General features: G+C 32.4%; 4 protein-coding genes across 6 annotated transcripts; 2 read left to right on the top strand and 2 right to left on the bottom strand.

The window, feature by feature from the left end:
- Window positions 1-2,943: 2,943 nt before the first annotated feature.
- On the top strand, window positions 2,944-3,936 carry LOC123899711 (polyubiquitin-like). Its single transcript, XM_045950922.1, has one exon. The coding sequence runs from the start codon at window positions 3,164-3,166 to the stop codon at window positions 3,932-3,934; it is 771 nt and encodes a 256-aa protein (XP_045806878.1). The 5' UTR covers window positions 2,944-3,163; the 3' UTR covers window positions 3,935-3,936.
- Window positions 3,937-4,365: 429 nt separating this feature from the next.
- Window positions 4,366-7,640, bottom strand: LOC123899709 (APO protein 4, mitochondrial-like). 2 transcript variants are annotated; one of them, XR_006805721.1, is made up of 4 exons: window positions 7,497-7,640; window positions 7,059-7,333; window positions 5,261-6,282; window positions 4,366-4,826 (listed from the first exon to the last, which is right to left on the bottom strand). XR_006805721.1 is itself a non-coding variant. In XM_045950921.1 (3 exons), exons 2-3 carry the CDS (start codon window positions 7,322-7,324, stop codon window positions 5,547-5,549), a joined length of 1,002 nt encoding a protein of 333 aa, XP_045806877.1. In that variant the 5' UTR covers window positions 7,325-7,333; window positions 7,497-7,640; the 3' UTR covers window positions 5,014-5,546. The 2 variants fall into 2 exon arrangements, 1 of the variants encoding a protein (XP_045806877.1); XM_045950921.1 differs by lacking the exon at window positions 4,366-4,826 and having other exon boundaries at window positions 5,014-6,282.
- Window positions 7,641-11,216: 3,576 nt separating this feature from the next.
- Window positions 11,217-17,021, top strand: LOC123900126 (MYB-like transcription factor ETC1). 2 transcript variants are annotated; one of them, XM_045951455.1, is made up of 3 exons: window positions 11,217-11,351; window positions 16,511-16,601; window positions 16,716-17,021. In XM_045951455.1, exons 1-3 carry the CDS (start codon window positions 11,300-11,302, stop codon window positions 16,804-16,806), a joined length of 234 nt encoding a protein of 77 aa, XP_045807411.1. In that variant the 5' UTR covers window positions 11,217-11,299; the 3' UTR covers window positions 16,807-17,021. The 2 variants fall into 2 exon arrangements, with proteins under 2 accessions (XP_045807411.1, XP_045807410.1); XM_045951454.1 differs by having other exon boundaries at window positions 11,227-11,351; window positions 16,508-16,601.
- Window positions 13,220-15,753, bottom strand: LOC123900125. The gene is made up of 4 exons (XM_045951453.1): window positions 15,630-15,753; window positions 14,066-14,429; window positions 13,884-13,991; window positions 13,220-13,804 (listed from the first exon to the last, which is right to left on the bottom strand). Exons 2-4 carry the CDS (start codon window positions 14,066-14,068, stop codon window positions 13,373-13,375), a joined length of 543 nt encoding a protein of 180 aa, XP_045807409.1. The 5' UTR covers window positions 14,069-14,429; window positions 15,630-15,753; the 3' UTR covers window positions 13,220-13,372.
- Window positions 17,022-21,057: the final 4,036 nt, after the last annotated feature.

Here is a 21,057-nt window from a genome sequence, read left to right as displayed (position 1 = left end):
CATGAAATGGAAAAATTTAAGTTATATATTACTATTATTATATAATCCACTTATTTCCTTATTCAAGCACTCAAAATTTCACTATTAGCTTAGCCCTGTCCAAAATAGTTGAGCTGGATGGTTATTATTGGCAAACAACCACATGCTCAATGCTTACTTTTCCTTCTACATACATAAACTATTATGAAAAATGTAGAAATTGGGCCCTAAGGACAGTGCCTTGAAGTAGAAATGCTACATTATTAATTATAAGATATGATAAAATAGCACATAACGAAACATATAAGTCGTATGGATTAATACAAAATGTCACATCTTTTGGTCCCAGATGTTTATTAGTTGTAGTTTTGTCATATTAAAAAACTATACCAAATCCCATTTTCCTCAAGTTTGAATCGTGATCATGTTCACAAAAGTATGCAAAAAGTTTGTAAATTAATGTATAGCAAAAATAAGTTTAAGGTTAAATATGCTACTTTCTTCTAAAATAAATGTTAAGAGTCCCACATCGGTTGAGAGATGGTCTGACTAAGTGTTTATAAGCAAGTGGCAATCCTCACCTTACATGCCGGTTTTGTAAGGATGAGTTAGACCCAATATCCATTTCTAAGGTGGTATCAGAGCCTCTGGTATTGATTGATTCCTATTATTAAAACAATAAGGACGTTGTACAATCACTTACCAAAAACAACAAGAGACGGTGAGGGATATTGATTGATTCCTATTATTAAAACAATAAGGACGTTGTACAATCACTTACCAAAAACAACAAGAGACGGTGAGGGATGCTCTTTACAAAAAAAAATGCAAATACAAACAAGTGGGGGAGGGAGAGAGTTAACTCAAGTTAAGGCAAAGAAGAATAAGGTGGCATTTTGAGGGGGGCATATGTGTCGTATTTGGTAGGTATTGGTTAGGGTTGCAACAATCTCATGATTTGTTAAAATGTACCTATAATATTTATCTTTTATTTATTAATTAACGGTTGATATTATTCACTTTACACTCTAAAGTAAATTACTCACTTTAGATGAATCGAATCCTAAGTTTTGCATATTAACTCGTCCTTATAAAATTGATTTTTAACGTGAGAGATGATTCACTCGAAAAAGAAAACTCGGGGATGCCACTCTTATAAACCCTAGTTATTATTTATCTTTAATTTATGCGATACTTTTTTTTTTCATTACTCATACCACTATTGAGTTTGATGTCTGAATATAAATGATGGATGATCCGGACCGGATCAATAGACTTTGAAATCATATTAAATTTTTAATATGGTATACTTGTCCTTACAAAATTATCTTTTAAGATGAAAGATGTCACTCTTTATAAACTATATTCAAATCTTAAGGAAAACATGTGAAATAGTGGCACTGTGATTAGGAGGAGGATCAATCTTATGTGCCTACAAGAAACTAAGTGGAGAAAATAGTTCAAGATTTAAGTTTTGGTAAACTTGCAAAGTTTTGGTACATTATTGTTGATAAAGAATGGAAGAAAGATATTGTAGATGTAAAAATTATATGAATTCGGATCATACCCTAAAAATTTCTAGTGAAACAAGACAGCTTTAATGTTATTAGTGCTTAGCACCTCATGTAGGATTAGAAGAACACCTTAAAGTATGGTTTTGGATTTTTTTTTTTTTTTTTTGAAGCAAGGTTTTGGAATGATTTAGAAGGCTTAATTCTGGATATATCACTAAGAGAAAAGAATTTTCATGAAGGGGTTCTTAATGGGCATGTAGGGAGTGTTTGTAGGCATAGTTGAACCTATGGTTGATTTGAAATCGGATATTGGTAAATCTAACATTGTTCAACCTGAGATGCATGTTAATACTATGAAGCACTTTTTCACACATAAGAAATATAAGGTTCTAGATGATTTGATTAATTGGATTCATTCTGAAGTTGCAAATATAGATTCTAATGTTGTTATAGAGAAATTTGATAATGATTTTGGGAGAAAAATTCAATAACCCATTTCACTAATTAAAAACAACACAAACAATATACTTAAATAAAATCTAGTACTATAGTTTTCCAACTCAAAACCTAATCAATCTCAATTTAATCAACAACTAAAATATGTGGCATTGATTGAACCCAATACAAAATTAGAGGAAGAAAGTAAACACTCACTTATTGTGTTTAAGAAAAAATGTCACAAAAAAATATAAGTCTATGACATCAGATTGATGAAGATGCATGGATGAAGTTGGATTAAGTTTTAGAAGTGGGGAACTCAAGATTGACAAAAAAATCTCGGTATTAAATTTTATTAACATTGAAATTTTATTTTATTTATAAATGAATATGTTTGAAACGTGTGGACTAGACCTCCTGCCGTAAGGGAATCCGATTTTGAAAAGGAAGCTCCCTATGTAGGCATATGTCTGATATTGTAGGACAGCTCCTTGGCTGAGAAGTACTAAAGGGTCAGATATATGGATCAAAAACATCCCTAAACTATTGCAAAGTGATTCCAGTAATTAAGAAAATTAATTTATTTTTCAAACAAAACTTCTAGTCTCTAGAGGAATGGAACCTTAGTAATATGAAGTTCGGCCAAAAGATAAGTAAAATATGGTCATGAATTGTTTCATCTAGAAAATAAACTCAGATTCTGTCAAAACGATCTGTTTTTTAAGTGTAGTTCATTAACCATTTGAGTTCAATCTACTGCATATATTCAAGACAAAATTGAGTGTGTATTCTCGGTGTACATGTTACAATCATATAATATAGCACTGGTAAAATAACTCTATTCGTAGGCTACTTGACCAAAAAAAAACAAAACTCTGTTTGTGAAATTGTGATTAAACACACTTCAGAAGTTGCAGTTTCAAAGATATCCCAGAATGCATGTAGCAATCATACAGAAAGAAAGGGGAGATGTTGTGCATGAGCATGATATTGATCCCCACACTAGAGAATAAATATATAATGCATTATGCATGTACCAAATACTCATATATCTTTAACACGAGTTACATCAAATTATAACCATTTTCTTTCATAATCTCATGAGGCTAGCTAAAAGTTTGTTACACATTTGGACGTACTGTTATAGTAGAAATTTTTAAACTACTCAAACTTCCAGTTCTTGTTTCCCATTTTTCTATCCAAGAATATCAGACTCAAAACTTAGTTCCATCATGAGAATTATTATTACCATAAGAAGTACCCAATTTTTCATGGAAGTGGGTACCGTAGAAAAGGTTGTTGAAATCAAAAGGAAAATAGAACAAATCTATGGTGTTCCAATGGCTCACCAAATCCTAACAGTTTCTGGATGGGAACTGATGGATGGATTAGACATGGAAGATTACCCAATTATCACTGAAGGCACAAAAGTTGATCTTGCCATCAAGCCGGTGGAGCCAAATTCCATTAGCTATAATGACAAAATGAAAATGCAGATCACAGTGAAGTTTCCAGCTAGACAGATTAACATAGAGGTGGACCAGACAGATACTGTCCGTAGCTTGAAGGAAAAAATTCACATCATTGAGAGCATCCCGATCAAAAAAATGACACTTTTCTTTCTGGGGAGGGAACTGAATGATGATTTTCGAAACCTAAATGAATATGGTATTTGTGAGTTTTCTGAAGTTATTGCGTTCCTCAAGAACGCACATCAGCCAAAAGATCCACCAAGTAAGAAGCTGAGTTTGGTGGTACAAACATCCTCTAGTTTGCTTAATGCTGCCACCATTCCATTGGAGATGAGAGATGCAAACACTGTTAATGACTTGAAGCAGTTCCTGCTAAGCAGAAAAATTCTGCCAGCTGATGATTATTTGTTTATTCACAGGCAGAGGATCATGCGTGATAGTTGTAGCCTTAAGTGGCATGGAGTTGAAAATGGAGACTGTCTCTACGTGTTTAAAGGGACGGTTAGCCGCAATGGGTACGCCACATCTTGAAGTTTACCATAATAATTCTAGTTTATTTGTCATAGGTTGTTTTGTTCATTGTTTATCACATAATTATAGTTTATTTGTCATAGGTTGTTTTGTGCATTGTTTATCACATTCAGGATGAAAAGCTCAAGACCATTATACATTAATTCTTATTGTTTTATCATAAGTGTATTTAAATTTTAAAAGATTTTAGTATTTATATATGTGATACTAGCTGTGACTTTTACAAATGTATATGACTCTTCTAAATATAACATAACAACAAGATTCCATTAATGTAGCCACATATTTTATTAACATCAATCAATAGCTTAATTAGCCTCAATAATCTCCAAAGAAAAAATAGAAAAGAACTCAATCAGATGAAAGTCCTTATTCATTAGATGCAAATATTCCTCTGTGGGAATGTCTTAAGGTTTTCTATTCAATTGAATAAAAATAATGTGTTAAAGGATATTTGTGCTAATGCAAGTGATTCAGCAAATATAGAACAGAACTTCTCAGTGCAACTATATCTTCTTCATAATCAAAATACATGCAACCTTTCAGCATTTCCTCAAGTTTGCTCCTTCAATCAATGAATTAAAAGCCCCCCAAACCCTACCAATAACTGTTCTACATGCCTATATCTATAACAACGTAGGTGGTTGGACGGATTTCCATTGCATCCAGAGAAACGTGGAAAATTGAGTGAACTTGAGAACCTTTGTTAAGGTATAGAATAATGGTGTGACCTCTACTAGACACATCTCTCCTATTTTAGTTCGCAGAATGACTTGTTTGTTTTTGGATCCACTGCTGCAAGCTGTTTAAGAATCTCATCCCTATCCTATAAATCATTTGCTATTGCCTCTAGTCTCCCCTAGATAAGTAGCAAATCAAGGCGGAAGGTTTTCTGCAATAAACCAACTCAAATAGCGAAGCACCTGGGCCCGTTATGAGTCCTAACTTACACTTATTTTATCACAATTTTATTCATTGATTTTTCAATCGACGTTTATAACTCTGCACTTTTCCCTCTAGAGTGCAGCTAATATTTTAAAGGATTCAAAAATGAAAACTAAACAGTTGATAATTGATAGAAAATAAACTCTTTAGTCAACAAACTAATCTTTCTATTTGTGTGATATCTCAAGAAAAATGAAATTTCAGCAATAAACTGCCATTTTTTAGCAGCAATGAATTTTTTACAAACATTTACAACAATGTAGTATCTCCCATGTTAATATTTCCACCAATTATTGGACTTAAGATTCCTCAAGGGACAAAAATAATTTAAAAGGAAAAATAACCAGAATCTTTGACTGGAGAAGTAGAACAATAAATTACCTTCATCAAATCTGGAGCGGGTCCATTAAGTCCAGCCATGCATAAATGTAGAGATTCTAATAAGCTCTGCAGAAATATTTTAGGAGATATGGTCTGGAACAAAGTATATTTCTTTAACCAACAGAAGAACAGTCACAGAGATCCATATTCAGATATCCCAGACAACCTCAAATTATGCAGGAAATTGCAGATGAAAGTAATGTCATCTCAGATTTCTTCCCCAAACAATTGTGTGTCCGATTAGCGATTACGATTCAATTTGTTGTTTGATCCTCTAATGCCCCTGTCAAATTTTATAATTGACTGGACCAGACAGACCTTGCACTTTCATCAAAATATTATACTTTGCAGGAACAATGACACCGGCTTTTGTGCACAAATCCAGTACAGCTGGAACACGCCCATAGAAGTCTCTCCCTTCATTCACAAGTACAGGAGGATCATGAGGCCTTCGTCTCCACACGATCTTTGGCGGCACTAAATTATCCACATTAGCTTTCGTCCAAAAATGAGCTCCTTTCCAACTCTCATACTTGAACACTCCACAGAGCCTAGCTTTATGGCCAGATGGCCCAACATGAACCTCTGAACAATATTTACAAACTTTTACCGGATATACAAACATCAACCTCTCCACCCCAGACCTGAGAGTCTCCCAAGCTTCTAAAGTTTTCTTTGCAATTACGGCAAGATCATTTGGTGACAAAGACTCGGTACCATCGACATTGCCATTACTAGCCTCCAAGTTCCCACTACTTGAGTTAAGATTTTCATCGTGGGGATCAGCCCCTGCTTGCCAGCATAGCTCAACAACAGCAGGGATCCGATCAAAGTCAAACCTTTGGTCATGCCTAATAACACTTTGGAACATGTTATTAAGATGAAATGTCTCAACAGGAAAAAGTATATCATTCAAACCGCCTTTGACCCATTCGTGAACCCGGTTCTTGGCACGATGCTTGTAACCCCGGCAAGTTGCTATTAAATGTCCCTGCTCACCAATATATATCTCTGGACAAAATCTGTAAATGCATAAGTAGAAAAGAACATAGTTATCAATAATTTGAGCTAACAACACTGATAAGACCACAAGTCGAAGTACAGTACAATTTGCTTAGTGACCTCACTGGTTCAAATTTCATTGCTTAAAATATTTATTAACAGTTATTAAATGGTTATAAACTTATAATGCTTAAAGTTCAAAAGCTTAAAAGTACTCGAGAAAAATAACTTTTGAGCATTTTACACAGAAATTACTAACTCATGATTTATGATGACATTCATCATTTATAAAGCACCAGTGACAAGTACGAGTCTTAGCTCATTTATGCTGAACACACTAATGTTGTCAATCTTATGTTTTCTGACCAAGAAAATCTTTTCAGAATTTTACTCCTCCATCTTTTTACTACCTAAATGGAAATGTGAACCCAAATAAAATGCATCAAAACATACCCAGTATTCATTACTCATAAGTGACCACAAGCATCAACAAGATTACAACTTTATTTAATTCCAATGCAAAAGAAAACTTCCTAATGCACTAGTCCCAAATTAAATTTTAGAGCACCAATCATAAACTCAGGGACATCACAACCGCAATTTTGACTGTATCGCCCGCAAAACCATGACCACAACCGTAATTCAATACAGATGTTAAGAACACATATATCCCAGTTACTTCCGTAAAGAACTATAAACACCAAATTCAGAAGAAAAATCTCATCAATAAAAACAAAAACATAATATTTTTTACGGATTAAACAAAAAATGGGTGCAATCAGAAATCAAAACTCACTTGCAAGCCATGAGAGGAAACGAATTGAGGAGAGTAGAAACACCATGAATGAGAACATTCCTAGCAAGTAAGACTTCATTTGCAACAGGAATCATATCACGAACAGGGTAAAATTGAGAACGTCTCTCAATTCTCTTAACAATCATGGGTCGTAGTTTCCTCAAATCCACTTTAGTAGCATAGAATCTTCCAAAGTTCCTAAGACAATACCCACCCAATTTTTCATATAGAAGAAGATCATTCCAAAACACCTTTCTCAAAGCCATTGAATAACCCTGCAATGAAAAACAATAGTAAAAATTTAGATGGGACCAAATTGGCATTTCATCGAACAGTTAGAGGGCATTGTGAAAAATGAATGTAGGTTAATGGTGATGATTGTTGAGCACGTGAAAAGCACAAGAATAGTGACAGCATGATTAAGGGATGCGACTGTACCAGTGGCAGAATATGTTGAGGAGGAGTGGTGCAGAGAAGGAGATTGAATTGAAGGAGTGAAGAGATGAACAATCTTTTGTATTTTTGTTGACAAGAGAGATGAACACGATCTGTTGCTATTGTTTCCTAGGTTTTTTTTTCCTTAAGTTTTCTATAAGCAAAATTACTCTTTATTTTATTTTATTTATTTGTAATATTTGAGAATTTTAATTTTGGTTAAATTATATTTTATGTCTTCTAACTTTTACAAATTTATAATTTTGGTCTCTTAATTTTCATAATAGTATTTTTTGCCCTTAACTTTAACCCTTTTGTAAAAAGTTGACCCACTGATTTTGACCAAATCAAGACACGTGTGGATAGTGACTCACATGACGTGACATGTGAATCAATGTCTACATGTGCGTTGACTTGGTCGGCTTTTTTGCAAAAAGGCCTAAAGTTAGAAGATAAAAGTGTTGTTATGAAAGTTATGGACCAAAAATGCAATTTAGCCTCGATCATTTTCACACCCATTTCTTTGGCAACCATAGTAATTATGAGAAATTGTGTAAGAAAATAGTACTTATGAGAAATATTCACCGAATTTATCGAGGATTAATCTTTGTCGAGGATTTTTTTTACAAACAACTTTTAATGGGATGTTTCCAATCATTTATATGATTCTTAAAGTAGGTATAATTAAATAAATTAATTTTTTTTAACTCAACTATGGTGATGTCAATATAAATAATCCTTATATAAATTTTTTATTCAAATAATGCATTTATCTCCATAGTTTATACGTTTATACTTGTGTGTATCTATATTTTCTACCCGAAATTATTAAATTAAAAATTACATTCACATTGAGTCGTTGTAGTATAGTGGTAATTATTCTTGCAAATCTTGCCTATCGTGCGGCTGATCCGGGTTTCATTCTTGATAACGGTGATTTTTGAAATTTTTTTGTTTCAAAAAATGTATTATTTAGCACTCTTCCATTTTCATATAAATAATAAGCATTGGTCAAAATAATCATTTTTTTTCAAATTCGCACATACATTCATGAAATTAGAGTTGAGATCACCATTCTAGTTTATACTCATAGAGGTCAATGATATGCAATTCTGAAATATGAATGTGTATATTGAGTTGAGCCAAATGAACTCTCATTCCATGAGATTGTTCGCCTTTTCGAGATTCAACTTCTAAATTATATGTAACCCATTTATAAGCAGACCTTATATCAACATAGCTTAATTTGCTATTAAAAAAATAATAGGAAACCAACATTTCACATTATATATATAGGAGTTGAGATTCGAATATTAAACACTCAATTTATTTACGTTTAAGGTGGAGTTTTTAGCCAATATATAGACTACTTGACATAAAAATAAATATAAACCAACATTCAACCAAAGAAAGGGTTACAAAATATTAGACAAAAGCTAATAATACAACCAAAAGTACAGATCATAAAACCATAACATAACCCACTATAAAAAGTGGTCGAACATTTAAATGCCAAAAACCACCAACTTTAACAAACTTGCTAAACACTCAAAAAAAAAAAGTTTACAAGAGGTTGCAAAAAATGCAATCAGAAGTTCAATTAAAATAACCACCGTCCAATACTCAACCCAACCCCTTCTCGAACCTCACACACATCCTTCCACCAACTAGACGCATTCCTCCCTCCGCCCCTCACCCGTCCATCCTCAACACCATATTTGGCTACCAAAACCTTATACCACAACCCCACTTGCTCAACCAACAACCTCCGGCTCTACTTCCCTAAGAGAGCTAAATTAAACTCTCTAACCCTTTCGGACCCCCAATCTGCAACCTCCTTATCGTGACAAACTTTGTCCCACTTTATCCAGTTTATCTTACGAGCCTCTTCACTTCCTCCCATAAAAAAATTTAAAGAATGACTCAATAGATAAAACTATACTTGCCGGCGCTTTGAAGAAGGAAAAAAAGTAAGCACTCAAGAATTATTATTATGGAAAATCATAATCAGTTTCTCTCGAGTACTAATTAAAGAAATAAAAATAGTACAAATATTTTTAAAATTTGTGTTGACAACTTATAAAATTATAAAAGATTTATTTTTTGGGTCAAAAAAAAAATTTAACACAAAAATATAAAAGATTTTTTTTTAATATCAAACTTATTGTTTTTTAATTTCTTAACTAATATCCAGACATATTAATTAACGTTATGCTATTATCCGGCCACTGAATCATATAATCTGGTTTGGGGGTCAGTTCTGGCATCAAGTGGTTCTAACCCCCTCCCGATTTCGAGTGCAGCTTTGCTCCTTTTCCTAGAGCTCTTTTTCTTCCTTTTCCTTTAATTGATTGAGGACATGTGGCAAAAATGAATCTGATGGTTGGAATTTAATGACTTTAATTAAATAATTAAAAATTAAAAACATCTTCTTCCTCCTTCGTCACTTTGTCAACCTCAGCCACCGTCACTGCCACCCCCTTCCAGCCGTCATAGGGCGGCGGTTTTCCTCCCCTTTTCTCAATCGACCACCACGCACACGCACCACCTCAACATCTTGTCATTTCGCATTCGCCGCCGGCCCGTTTTGCCGCAATGACAGAACCCAACCATGTCGAAGCTGCTGCAGAGCAACCCAGCGTCATTACTAATATTCATGATCAAGGTATTATTCCTTTTCAAAACTACACTCTTTTTTATTCTTGGTCCTCTTTGTTATTGCAAGTAGAGAAAAATTCAAATAGAATTAAGAATTGTGTTGTTACTGTGCTGCCATGTAATTTTCACTCATTTGCTTCATTTGAATCCATGAAAATTTCACTACTACATTTGAATTAAAACAGTTGCTATAAGTGTAATGTTAGATCCTTTCTTTGAAATATGTTAAATTGGCATTGACCCTTTCTTTAAAATACAGTGAGAAAATCCTTATATAAACCGTTTTAATTCAAATGCAGTGAGAAAATTCCCCAATTCATAGTTACAACAGATGTTTTAATTTAAATGGATTGAAAAATTATCTTTTTATATAATTAAAATTTGTCAAAATTCATCTTTGTTTCAACTCAAATGCAGTGAAAACAGCCAGAGTCGTGATGACGAGATGGTGTGTGGAGAAGAATGGAGGAAGGACGCCGCTGTTGTGATGACGGCGAGCGGCGGCGAGGGGAAGATGAAACGATGATTGTACAGAGAAAGAAGAAGAAGAAGAAGAAGCGGCGCATGTGTCGTTTCTGGGTTCCTTTTCTTATGCTTTTGTTAAAAGAATAATTAATTATAACCTTTAAATCTCAACCCTCTATTTTTAGTTTCCCACATGTCATTTATCTGTTCAATGGACAGGAATAAAAGGAGCTAGTAGAAATGGAGCATAGCTGCGCTCCCCGATTTCAGTTACGGGGATCGAACTTTAATCTTCCATATCAAGTTCAGCGTCAATCATCATTCGACCAACTAACTATCAGTAACTTTATGCTATTATTATTCATCTAACAATGATGTCCAACTACATATATATAGAAAAAAATAGAGAAAGTCCAACCAACCTTCAGTCTTCTCTTTACTTAACTTTATTTTCACCCTCTCCAGTCTCCACCACCCATTCTTCACTACTCTTGCCAACAATTGTACTTCCCTTCATATTACTTGCCATATTATACCACCCCACCTAACTTGCCCTATATTAATTCCACCTATTACTTACTATATATTAGCCTCTCATCTGCAAACTCATTTTATTCATTTATAGTATTCCATATTATTGATATTAACGGATACGTACACTATACATATAATACACATAATACATGGCCAATGTGGATCGCTCCTCTGAAGAAGTTTCAGCTAATACTTCTACAGGTACTCTTTTTAGAGGCGTTAATTTTTTATTTTTTTTTTTAAAACATTTTAGAGTCGTTAATTGATTTCTTGTAATGTACTCCCTCCGTCCCAAAATATAAGTAAAAAAGGGTCAACAAAAGTGAATGTATTTGGACTAAATTTTAAACCAAATTCATCAACTTTCGTTGATCACTTTTTGCTTATATTTTGGGACGGAGGGAGTATGTAGATTTTAAAGTTAAGAAATGTTTTTGAGCTTATACAAGAAAATTTATTATTTATAAGCTCATATTTGACCAAGCTATACTGTTCGATAATAATTTTTTCTCACGAACTTATAATTTTTTTTATAGCTTATAACGTCTTTTGACAATTATGTTAATTAATTAAATATATTTTTATATATCATTATATTTATCGGCTAGTTGTTCAAAAATTGATTTTATTAAACAATACAATTTAATTATCTAATTAATTTAAGTAAAACATAAGTAGTTTTAATATATTTATATTCCACCGTGTCCCATATAATCAATTTTCAATTTGTCTCAAATTTGTGGCTAGATGTGACTCTCTTTTAACTGTCCAAATTTTTACCAACATCAACTTGATCACTTAGAGGCTTCAAATCAAGTAGAAAAATAGTTTAAATTTAATAAGAACTTTATTATTAATATTTAGAGTTTTTTATTTTTATAAGAAGGGAACTATTTGTGTGGAGGATAATTATGGGCCTGTTTGTTTCAGATTTTTCAACAAAAAAATTTATTTTTTTATCTTAGTTATGTTTGTTTCAGATTTTTTCAAAAATTATTTTAGTAAAAAAATTATTTTTGTCATCAAAATGAGAATTTATTTTCAATAGCTTTTATCAAAATCCATTTTTTTAATCATTCATCATCTCTCACCATCTTAAAAAAATAGATTTTAATGATTGTAAACAAACGAAAAATAGCTTTAGATATTTTTCAAAATCTCTAAAAAATGATTTTCTTAAAAATGATTTTTTTCAAAAAAAATCATTTTTTTTAAAATCTCAAACAAACAAGTCCTATGTTGGATCATTTATCCATTGGAGTTTCATGTGAATAATGATGTATTGTAGATTGTCACTTAAATTGATCCCAGTTATAAGTGATTTGTTAAGGTTTGATTAAAGTGGACTTATGAGTATCCAATAGTGTGGACATTTAACGCATAGAGATCGATAAGTAATTCTGTATTGTGATGGGTTAAAATAAAAATAAAAATAATTAACCCTAATTTAACATTTAACGCATAGAGATTGATAAGTAATTCTGTCTTGTGATGGGTTAAAATAAAAATAAAAATAATTAACCCTAATTTAAGTTTTATAAATAAGGAGGTTATGGTCCCCATATCAGTTTGTATTGAAAACAACATCTTTTATAAATAAGTCTTATAGGTACTAGAAGGAAGCTTTTATGTGGATCACATCACTACTAGAAAAATCTTAAATACCGACGGGCAAAATCTGTCTCTAAAATGCCAATATTCCGTCACTAAGCATGTTAGAGACAGAATTAGAGACCAATTTGATTCTGTCTTTAATTTCCTCGTCTCTAAACTATCAGAGACGGATTTTATATTCCGTCTCTGATTGGAGACAGAATTTATCTGTCACTATCAAATAAACATCCGTCTCTAAACATTGAATTCAAAACATAATAAATCCGTCTCTAATAGAGACAGAATTGTCCGTCTTTAAATTCAAATAATTCTGTCTCAAAAATTCCGTCTCTAAGCATAGAATTCTGTCTCCATATTGACAAAACACATTTATACAATTAAATGCTTATACAATTTTTCAAATATTAATTTTTATCTACTACATGTAATTTATATAATTCTAGAATGTGAGAAAATCAAATTTCAATTGACACCAAATGTATGTCATTCTTACAAAGTATCAAATGCACCACTACTGCACTAAATATAATATCAAACCTAAAATTGTCAAAGACACAAAAATTCATACAATTGATTTAACAAAAATACATAAAAGAAAGTAACTAAAGCTAATCTTCATCATCTATCACATCATTTTCATTAGCATCCATCTCATAATTTTCATTATCACCTTCTCTTTCAAGTTGAACCGGAGAGTTTTGATTAATACTAGGCACAAACCTTCCAAAAATCTGCTCCCAATGCTCCATCTTTTGTTTTAACGTTTCTTGTTCAAGATTCTTTTGCTCAAGTTCAACGGTTAATGCTTCAATCTTAGCCTCCGTAGTAGCAACTTTATTTGACCGTACCACATCAGTAGAAATTGAAGGAGAAAATTTCAAAGATTCTTTGATAGTGGCAGCTTGAGATCCCAATCCAAATATGTGTCCCTTCTTGTTAATGCCTCCAACAACTTCCATGTATATACTATCATCAGATTGTTGGTTACTACCCTTACCTATTTGAGAATTTCTCTCAAACAATTTAGTTTGGTAACTTTCCTAAAAGATTGTAACTATAAGTATATTATTATTTACATTGCTAAAAGTTATAACTTAAACAAGATTAGTTTATACTTACAGCTATCAGAGCTTGTTCTTTGTTAAACCACTCATTTGATTTTTCCTTTGGTTTATGCATTCTCTGATAAACCTCAAAACAGGTTGGCTCTCTATTCAATTTCATCCTCTAAAACAATAACCAACATAAATTTAGTATAATCTACTTAAATTGAAATTCACTAAAGCAGATTTACTACTAACCATTTTTTTGGCATGTTCTCTGGCTGAAATTGATCCTCCATTGTGCACATTATGTCCAGCTTGAGACTTTCAGTTTTGTGTATTAATCTTAGAAATAATTTGCCACTTTTCACCTTTCCATTGGTCCGTTAATTCTTTTATTTTGTCTTCATCAATCCATTCACCTTTATCTTTACCGCTACGAAAACAAAGCATTTTTCAGGGCCAATGTTTCCCTAGCTACTATATTAAAGCTAGTAAATAGCAAAACATTCACATTGATACCATACAAACTAGTAAAATTGTAAAAGATTAGAAGAGTAAGAGGTGGAATTTGAAGACATACCTTACTAGCAAGCTTCTCCAACTTCTCTCACTTAGCTTTCTACAATATAAAAAATAAGTGATCATCACATATGGAACCAGCAAGCACAAACCACTACTAATGTGGACAAAATCATCTAACATATTCAATTAACATTTTTTTTTTTGACAGCAAATTTATTAAAAGACCACTAATCCAAAGCATGAGAAATGCCAAGGGTAGAAAGGAAACGATACAAACAAAAGGGAGGAGTTAGTAGTTGAGCTTAACACAAGCCAACCACCAAACCAAGCAAACACAGAAAAAGTAAAAAGCATCTCTAATAATACAAGAAGGTAAGAAGCACCAAAAGACTAGTCCCAAACAACACCAAAACCAGCTTCTAAAAACTGCACAAAGCTACCACCAGAACCAGGGAAGAAAAAAATCAAAAGCGCAGCCCAGGAGACTAAAAAACACACAGCAGAGGCCAATAGGACAGAGAGGAAAACCAGCCACCTTCACCGAGGATCAACACAACAGCCAGGCCTTAAAACTCAACTCTTACAAATCTCAATTATACCTTAAAAATCCCAAAAAACTTCAAAAAAACAAATTAATACAAGTAATTCACAAGCACGATCTTCAAATTCAAAACCATGACATGAACCTAATTAAACAAGTGAGTTTTCACTTAATCTCACAAATAAGTAATTCTAAACATAATTAAACAGAACTGGTTTTATAATTAGATTAGAACACAAATAAGCTCACACGCAACAAAACTACAAATAACCCAAAATATTCTATTTATGCCAAAGGGTCAAATTTGAAATCTCTTTCTTTACCAGGGAAATCAAAACCTTTTTCATGGTATCAGTGCCATTCTAACTTCTAAGATCATAAAGCTTAAATAAAGTTCCATCAACAATGAATGCCATCCAAAATATATGCATATATAGCCCTACAGCAAATTCAAAACCATTGATATTATTGTTTTGCATAAACTTTATTGAGGGCATGATTTTGAAAGGAAAATGTAATGAATCATTGATTTAGTTTTAACATATATATATATATCTCCATTGTTATAAAAAAGACACAAAAACCTCTGAATATGGAAATTTATCAAGATAACTTATTTGGGGTAATTTTTAATTAGGGTTTTCTAGTATTTTCTACCATAGGCAAGAAAAAATGCAGAAAATTGTAGAAATCTAAGAGAAGAAGGGTTAACAAGGAAAACATCACAAAAAAGAAAAACCTAAGAGAAACCATTACCGAAACGTGACCTCTGATGAATCGTGGATGGAGGAGACGAATCGTGGAGGCGGAGACGAACAGAGATGAAACGGCAGGAGGAAACCGCAGGGTGCGTGAAACCCAACTCAAAACATTGTTTTTGTTTTTGTTTGATTAAAATAAAAATCTTATCATAAAAAAATATTAAATAAAATTATAATTCTTTGAATTTTTTTGGCGGATAGTGAAAAAAGCAGTGAAAAAATTGGCGTAAACTTTTTGGAGGGATGACACAAAAAATAAATTTTCAATATTATTTAGTTAGAGAGAGATTAATTTAGAGACGGATTACTTCTGTCTCTGACAAATGTTTGACTATTTTAATTTTAAGTTGACCAATCAGAGACGAATATAGAGACAAAAAATATTAGACACGACTAAAATCCGTCTCAAATTTTCGTCTCTAACTATTTATTTCAATTATAATTATAAAGAAAATAAAATAGAGACGGATTTAGACACAAAATTTTATTGACACAGAAATTTCTGTCTCTAAAATCCGTGACTAATACATATATTTGAATTTCGGTCTCTAACATCTTTTTTTTTTCTCTAATTCCATCTCTATTAGAGAAGAAACAAATTCCGTCTCTAAATTCCGTCGGTATTTGAACTTTTTCTAGTAGTGCATCATCTCTTTATACACTTGAACCCTAACTTATTTATTAAATTAACCAGATAGAGGAAGTATGATTTTTACATGAATCACATCATCTCTAAGGAGTTCTATATAGAGATGATGTGTGTGATCTACTAAAAGCTTCGATCTGATTAATTTAGAAAAAATTTAAATATAACAAACTCCATTTATTTTAGATTAAGAGAAGTATGATTTTTATTTTTAAATTTAATTAAAGCAGAGAAATCCAATTCTAGTCAATCTTCCAAGGTTGAATTCTCTGAAGATGAGGAAGATCTTATCATCAGAATGCATAAACTAGTGGGGGATAGGTAAGTATGATTAATTAATATAATCTTTCCTTGAATACATAAGCACATAAAACTTAGCTCAACTCTCATTTTTTTAAAAAATTAACAATTTGAATATAACATATTCCTTTTCAGGTGGCCTTTAATTGCTGGGAGACTTCCTGGAAGAACAGCTGAAGAAATAAAGAATTACTGGACTTCAAGATACTCATCAAGTAGCCAATGAAGTATCAGAGTGTGTTTCACTCATGAAGCAAGAGAAGTTTGATTGAACATTTGGAAGTTAGAGACAATACAACTTTGTGGTGTTAGCCAAGACATATTAAATAAAGAAAGAAAAAAAATTGTGTTTTATAAAATATGTTTAGATTGATAAACAATCATAAAAGAATGTATTTTTTGTAAGCACATAGATAAAATGATCAAATAAAACCACAAAAAAGTGCAATCAAATTAAAACAGATAATACAAACAAAACAACATTGGCATTGTTTGGTAAGTCCAATAAGCTAGCTTATAGTTTATTGGACTAGCCGATAAGCTTATTTTATAAAAATGTGAAGTGTTTGGTAAAGAGCTTCTCTAACTAGCTTGTAACGTTTTTTAAGATGCTATTTCAAGTAGCGTATGAGTTTATAGCTTATAGCTTTTTACATTTATCTCATTTTTAGCCTTATTATTTCTTTATTTTTTTAAAAAAGATATAATAACTACCCACTAATCATGTACTTTTATGTCATTTTGTATTTACAACAGCTAAATTTGTCAAACACTTTAATTTTATTCTACTAAACTGAGCCATAGTTGATATAACTCTAGCCAACTCTAACAAATTCAACTACTAATCACGAGCACAACCTAGCGAGTTCGCGTACGAGCGTAAAACCAAGTTGCAAAAAAATAAAATGATGCATGAATGTTTGCAAGCGCCGACTAAAGATCAAAAGTTGACAAATGAATTGACCGTCAATACGGAAACAAACCAAGTGTCATCAATGCCTTGCAAAAACTAGCAGCAAGCAAAAGCTCTTCGAGCCTAACAATCTGTCGTCAAACTGAGAGAGACGGTGGCGTGAATCACCGCCATATAGAGAAACAAATCTCAAACATAGCAGATCCAAATCAAGACCTACAACCAAGATTTGTCACGCACACGAAAACCAACAGCCCAAAAACTGAAACAATAATCGCGACAGTGAGAGGTTAAAGAAGGTTGCGACGACTTGAGAAAATGACAAAGAAAAGTTACGCCAGCAATTGACTACCACGACTAGGGTTTGTTGGTGGTGACGTCATGAAGGTCAAACACACCACCATATCCTCAAGGTCTACATCTTGAAAAAAGTGATTTAGATTAGGGGAAAAGGTGATGGTGACTCAAACCCTCGTCTTCTTCGCTACAGTCCCGTGGTGGTGACCCGAACTGGTTTGAATGAGTCCAACGTGATTGACGTTATTTACAATTTAAATAAGTATTATTAAGGGACATTTTTAATATTTGGCCCTGAACCTCTAAATGGTTGGGATCGGCCCTGTTTCATATAGTTTCACACAATAAACAATCTCAACATGAAAAAAAAAACTGATCAAACAGGTCTAATTTATTTTGTACAATTTGACAGACTTTATATAATTTCAATCACAATCATTCTTTTTTGATCGAATAATCCTCAGCAATTAATGTGTTAACACATTTAATCTGTATAATCTATTTCATTGCGTTAAAGTATTCATTATTGTTGATTTATTTATTTTCTTTTTACAATAGAATCCATGAACTCAAAACCTTATGCATAATACCCAACCCACCCTACTGCGCTTTCCTTATTGTTGATTTAGCAATAGAAAGCAAAGCACACCTTGTCCCGTCTTTTTCTCCTTGCATATAAAATCATACAACATCTCTCTCTCTCTCTCTCTCTCTGAAAACACAAATCACAATTCACGGGTCACCGCAATTTTACAGCTGATTAGCCATCAAAGATACACGCACGTCTTCTTTCTCCTCTTTCTTCTAACCAAACCAACCATTCATCAACATCAAATTCTAAGCTTTTTAAGGTATCATTATTATTTTATTTTTTTAATATATCAGCTTCTAAATCTTCAAATTAAACTCTTCTTTGTTATTATTATCATCAATTATTGATTATAGTTTTTTGAAGGAATCAATTATTGATTATAGTTGTTATTATTATTATTATTATTATTATTATTTACAGATTTTGGTTTTGAAATATTATTATATTATATTATATTGCTGCTTCTGCTGAGATCTTATCAGTATGCTGTTTGGATGTTTTGGAAATTAGAAAACATGATAATGACAGTAAAAATATATGCTTTTGTCATTTGGGTTTTCATTTTTTTTTCTCTTTAATAAAATAAAAGTTTACAAATAGGTGAATTAAATTAATAAGAAATATTACATCCAAAATCATGGATTTTGTGACTTTTGTTGAGGCTTTGTAAATTTGATTTTCTTCAAAATTTGGGATAGGGGAATTTTTTTTATTAATCAAAGTGACACTGATGGTCATTTTACAACTGTCTCCGACGAGATTTGAATTCGACTCTTACCACTGAGCTAGCACCTCAATTATATTTATTAATTGCTTTCGTTAAAAGAAAATTTTGATGAAGTGGTTTACATTTAGATTCTCTGTTCAATGCAAAAACTAACGTTTTATTAAAGCAAGATTGCATTTATGTGAGTTAACATCATAAGAACTAATGAATGCAAAAAAAAAAAGAGAATGGTTTCATAGCTCAAAGATCATTGGAGAACTTAAAAGCTTGTGTTTTTTTAGTGCCTGTTTGGATTAATGGTTGCAATTTGATTGTATATTATCTTGATTTTACAAATTGATTGTTTAAAATGTTAGTTTTGAGTGAATTTGTATATGGTTGAAAACTTTTATCGCAACAGTAGGTTTCTGGTAAAAATTGCGCATAACTCTTAACTTTACATTGAGTTACGTTTTTTACTTTTATTGAATGTTCATTTTGGAGCAAACTTTATTTTACACGAAAACAATCAAACGGCAAACAGGACTTTTTTTAACAAAATCATGTTTCTCTTCGACAACTAATGGGAATTTGAGCTATGCAATTGAAAAACTAGTATTTCTGTTAGGTATTTTCCTTGTTTGTTATCATGAGAAATTTTGGATCTGGATTCTTTTGCTTTTATAATTGGATTCTGGTGGAACTAAAATAAAATGTCAATATTGGTTGTTTAATGTTTGACATGTGTTTGTTTGAAGTTGTTTGTCTGCTTAAAGGTTTATCTTTTTGTCCCTTACATCCACAAAGTATAGTGTGCTTGACATGCCTTTTCTGGTATTTTATAGTTTGATAATCATATTGCTGTCTTGAAATAGTGCTATTCTCGATGTTTATTTAGTCTCGTATCGTATGTCGGAGGCCTAATAAATGTTATGCCGAAACATGTGAAAACTTGTTGGGAAATAAATAGTTGTTATTTGTCCCTGTGAGCATAGTTCAGTTGGTACTTGGTAGTGACATTGCATAATATGCAAAGCTCGGGGTTCGAACCCTGGTAGACCCACTTATTCACCTTAAAAAGGTGAAATATGTGTAAAAAATAGCTGTTATTGCCTTTGACCCAGTTGATTTGAATGATAAATGTTGCTCCAAGTTGCTATATGTATTTCCATGACTTTGCTTTAGTTTTGATAGCAAGAAATTTGTCCATCTGCTACTGTGGAGTAGCAGACCTACCTATCAAGAAAAGATGAATTCTGAAAGTTGAATGCATTTGCTCCTTAGATAATGTGCCTAATTGAAAAAATTATAGTTCCAAAATTCCTTCTATGGTGAGTGGTGAGTGTTGGGTGTGAGAGCAGCTTGCAACTGACAAACTTTGTTGTTGCGATTTTATCTATTGTATTCAGCAATGAAAATACCAAACTGAAGAGTATAGAATGACTCCATTGCCCATTAAGCCCTATGGATGGTGAAGGACATGCAAAATCTAATGAAATGACATATCAATTCACTATTAGGATAAGTGAGAGCATTGTAATCGGTGAAACTCGTTTCCCCTATTCTTGTTTCTTCATGTTAGACAAGCCTTCTGAACTTTAATGTTAGCTTGCTGTTTTTTCATGATGTCTAGATGTGTATAGAAGATTTTTGTTGTAGATGAGCAATGGAGACAGTAGGCGGTAAGGCTGTTGACAATTTCAAAGCATTCCAAGAAGTATGGACGATAAATGAAATATTGCATGATAATAGTACAAAGATAAGATTTTCTTTATTTTTCAATCACAAAAACATATCCATACTCCATGAGAAGGTATGTTAGTGTTAGCTATAGCCAACATCATAGAAACAGACAGCGAAAGCATGTGATTCGTTTTTGTATTTCATGCTTTTCCCTCGTCTCTGAGCTAACTCGTGTTCAAACCTTTGAAATGAGCACATGGTGGCACAACATAGATCATATCCCCTT

Source organism: Trifolium pratense, linkage group LG7, assembly GCF_020283565.1.
Source record: "Trifolium pratense cultivar HEN17-A07 linkage group LG7, ARS_RC_1.1, whole genome shotgun sequence".
Lineage (NCBI taxonomy): Eukaryota > Viridiplantae > Streptophyta > Magnoliopsida > Fabales > Fabaceae > Trifolium > Trifolium pratense.
Note: the sequence above shows the minus strand (reverse complement) of the source record. Positions and strands in the feature narration are given on the sequence as shown.